At 36.1% G+C, this 3600-nt stretch overlaps 1 protein-coding gene across 1 annotated transcript; it reads left to right on the forward strand.

Moving 5' to 3' along the window:
* Positions 1–1172: 1172 nt before the first annotated feature.
* LOC139868722 (uncharacterized) lies at positions 1173–2604 on the forward strand. Its single transcript, XM_071857057.1, has 3 exons — positions 1173–1705; positions 1938–2156; positions 2550–2604. The coding sequence occupies exons 1-3, from the start codon at positions 1173–1175 to the stop codon at positions 2602–2604; spliced, it is 807 nt and encodes a 268-aa protein (XP_071713158.1).
* The last annotated feature ends 996 nt before the right edge of the window (positions 2605–3600 follow it).

Consider the following 3600-nt stretch of genomic DNA (forward strand, 5'->3'; position numbering starts at 1 on the left):
TAAATATTTCGGGATGAGAATACATGCATTTTATGATTTACGTTATGGACACAAGTGATTAAAAATATATATTCTACGTTGAGTTGTACCACTGGCATACTTCCCTGTAACTTGGTAACTATTATTTACATGAGGTATTGTAAACGCGAATCCTGTTGATAGATCTATCGGGCCTGACAACCCCAACCGGACTGGACGACCAGTATTCAACGGTTGCACAGTACTTCGTTTCGGTAACTACACTTGGTACGGTGTAGTAAGATTTCATAATAAAGGGAATATGCGACGTTGATTAAATGTTAAGTATGGTTATCAAGTGCTCAACAACTTAGAATATTTTTATTAAAACGTTTATATATGAAATCTTGTGGTCTATATTTATAACGCTGCCGGCATTAAACCTATATCTCACCAACTTTATGTTGACGTTTTAAGCATGTTTATTCTCAGGTGATAACTAAAAGCTTCCGCTGCAATATGTTGAATTTAAGCAAGATCTTGAGTATGCATATTTGTGTCAAAAATAAAACTGCATATCGGAGGATTTGTAATGTAAAATATGTTGGAGGTCGTATTGTTATTATCACATGTAAAGTTTGTAAGTCTAAGATTATCGCTAAACGATAATCATTATTAAGTTGTTTAAACCTTGTATTTGTAATAAAAGCTATGGTTTGTATTGTAAAAACGAATGCAGTTTTTTAAAAATGTCGCATATAGAGGTCAATACCTCGCGATGAAATCATATGTTATTGTATTCGTCCTTATGGTTAAGGTCGGGTTATGACATCATTTCATTGAATGTACGTGGTCTCTGGAAGATTGGAGAAGATACTATTAATCGGTTAAAGGACCTAATCTGAAGTCATAATCCTGACATCTTTTCAATTCAAGAATCCAAACTTAAAAAGTTAAATGATGGGCTCATTGAAATTATATGGGGAAATAATAATTTTGAGTACGTTTACAAACTTGCGGTGGGTTTTTCGGGTGGTACTATCCTTATTTAGAATCCTTCAAAATTTATTGTGTCTCAAGTGGTTGAACAAAAGTTCTTTTTAGATATCAAAGGGCAGTGGGTGGGTAAAACTTCGGATTCTATTATTATTAATGTTTACGAGCCCCACATTGATAACCTTAAACAAAAGTTTTTTGATAGACTTAAAAGTATCATGCAGGTTGATGTTGATGATTGGATTATTTGTGGCGATTTTAACGAAGTAAGAAGAGAATCAGAGCGCAAGAATTGTGTCTTTGTTGAAAGCAGGGCAAAAATGTTCAATGACTTTATTGATAAATCTAATTTAGTCGAGATTCCGTTAGGAGGTATGAAGTTCACTAGGATAAGTGATGATGGTCTAAAATATAGCAAACTTGACAGGTTTTTGGTCTCGAAAGCTTGTATAACTAGGTGGGTTGGTATTGTTGCGTGTACTTTAGATCGAAAACATTCTGATCATTGTCCTATTATTTTGAAAGTTTGTGCTAATGACTTTGGGCCGAGACCAACACGTGTTTTTAATAATTGTTTCGAAGATGTGGAATGTGAAGAATTAATTAAGGACGAGTGGAAATTGGCTACTAGAAACCCCCGGGCTGATTGTATTGTTAGGGACAAACTCAAAAGGACTAAACTGGTGATAAATAAAAATCTAATCCAAAATACAACACTCTCAACATCGAGATTGAGAACTTGCAAAAAGAGGTAGCTAAGTGGGAAAACCTCCTAGGTTCACGTGATTTAACAGAATCGGAAATTTTAGTATGGCTTCACACAAGGAAGAAGTGGTTCGAAAAAGACAAACAGAAATCCGAAATCCTAAAACATAAATCTAGAGTTAAGTGGGCTACGGATGGGGATGAAAATAACAAATACTTTCATTCGTGTATAATAAGGAAACAAAATAAAAACAATATTCGTGGGTTAACTTGAATAGCTTATGGGTTGAAGATTCGGAAACAATTAAATTGGAAGCTTTCAAACACTTCCAAGAAAGATTCAGGGACACAAATGCAATAAGGTTTAAAATTCGGGATCCTCTTGAAAAATGCCTCACCTCCGAGGAAGAAAATCACATTGAAACACCTTTTACCCTAGTTGAAATTTTTAATGCTATTACCAATTATGGAGGGGATAAGGCACCGGGTCCTTACAGGTTCAATATGAAATTTTTCGTTAAATTTTGGGATGTAGTCAAAGAAGATATTCTTGTATTTTTTTAATCGGGTTTGGGATTCGGGTGAAATATCCAATGGCTGTAAATCATCTTTCATTGCTTTAATCCCATAAAAGAACGATCCACAAGGTTTTGGTGACTACCGTCCGATTAGTCTTATTGGGTGTTTGTACAAAATTCTGTCCAAAGTGTTGACAAATAGACTTCAGGCCGTCTTCTCTTCGATTATCGGGTTCGAACAAAGTGCATGCATCATAAATCGTTATATTCTGGATGGTATCTTAATCGCCAACGAAGCACTACATGATATGAAAGCTACTAAATGTAAAGGTTTTTTTTATTTAAAGTTGACTTTGAGAAGGCTTTCGACAGTATTAACTGGGACTTCTTGTTCGAGATCATGAAGCTAATGGGGTTTGGTTCTTGATGGATTAAATGGATCAAATCATGTCTCTCTTTGGCATCTATCTCCATATTGATGAACGGTTCGCCTACGAAAGAATTCAAACTTCAAAGAGGAGTACGACAAGGTGATCCACTATCTCCTTACCTCTTCATCATGGCGGCCGAGGGACTTAATCATCTTACGAAAACAGCAGCTACTTCGAAGTGGTTCTCTGGGCTTCGGTTTGGTCGAGACAACATCCATCTAACCCACTTACAATACGCGGACGACACCTTGTTTTTTGGGGAATGGAGTAAGAGGAACGCGCGTAACCTCATGAAGATACTTAAGTGCTTCGAAGCAACTTCGGGTTTAAAAGTAAATTTTCATAAAAGTTGTGTGTACGGGCTCATGGTATCTAATTCGAAAACAAGTGCTATGGCCGAATGGCTTGGTTGCGTGGCAGGTACATTACCGATTACCTATCATGGCCTTCCTATCGGATCCTTCATAAAGAATGCAAAAGATTGGGAACCGGTTTTTGAAAAGTTTGGGAAAAGATTAGTGGACAGGAAGGCTAAATCTCTATCCTACATCGAGCGACTAACTCTCATCAAATTTCTATTATCTAGTCTACCTCTTAACTTTTTTTCACTTTTTAAAGCTCCTACATGTGTTATAAATAGATTAGAAAGCTTGAGACGTCGTTTTTTTTGTGGCGGGTCGAGTGATGTGTCGAAAATGTAATGGATAAAATGGGATACTTGTCTATTACCACTGGAATTTGGGGGGCTTGATATTGGACCACATGTGATTAAAAATCAAGCGTTATGTGATGACCCGTCCAAATCCCTTTTGGACGAATACATCATTCATTGATTTCATAGTGAGGTTTTGACCTCTATATGATACGTTTTGTAAACCTTGCATTCTTTTGAAAAGGCACACCAAAAATTTATATATATAAATCCAAGGTTTTCGACGTCTGATGATTTCTACGTATAGACAATCACCGTATATAATAGTTTACAATACTAC

Source organism: Rutidosis leptorrhynchoides, chromosome 9 (genome assembly GCF_046630445.1).
Source record: "Rutidosis leptorrhynchoides isolate AG116_Rl617_1_P2 chromosome 9, CSIRO_AGI_Rlap_v1, whole genome shotgun sequence".
Taxonomy (NCBI): Eukaryota; Viridiplantae; Streptophyta; class Magnoliopsida; order Asterales; family Asteraceae; genus Rutidosis; species Rutidosis leptorrhynchoides.

What these genes read in the sequence shown, in the direction of transcription:
- LOC139868722 (XM_071857057.1), top strand. Translation starts at nt 1,173, where the DNA reads ATGCAGGTTGATGTTGATGATTGGATTATTTGTGGCGATTTTAACGAA. An exon ending in TTGAGAACTTGCAAAAAGAG is followed by an intron (nt 1,706 to 1,937) that starts GTAGCTAAGTGG and finishes TAACTTGAATAG; the next exon opens with CTTATGGGTTGAAGATTCGG. An exon ending in AAGGCACCGGGTCCTTACAG is followed by an intron (nt 2,157 to 2,549) that starts GTTCAATATGAA and finishes GGCTTTCGACAG; the next exon opens with TATTAACTGGGACTTCTTGT.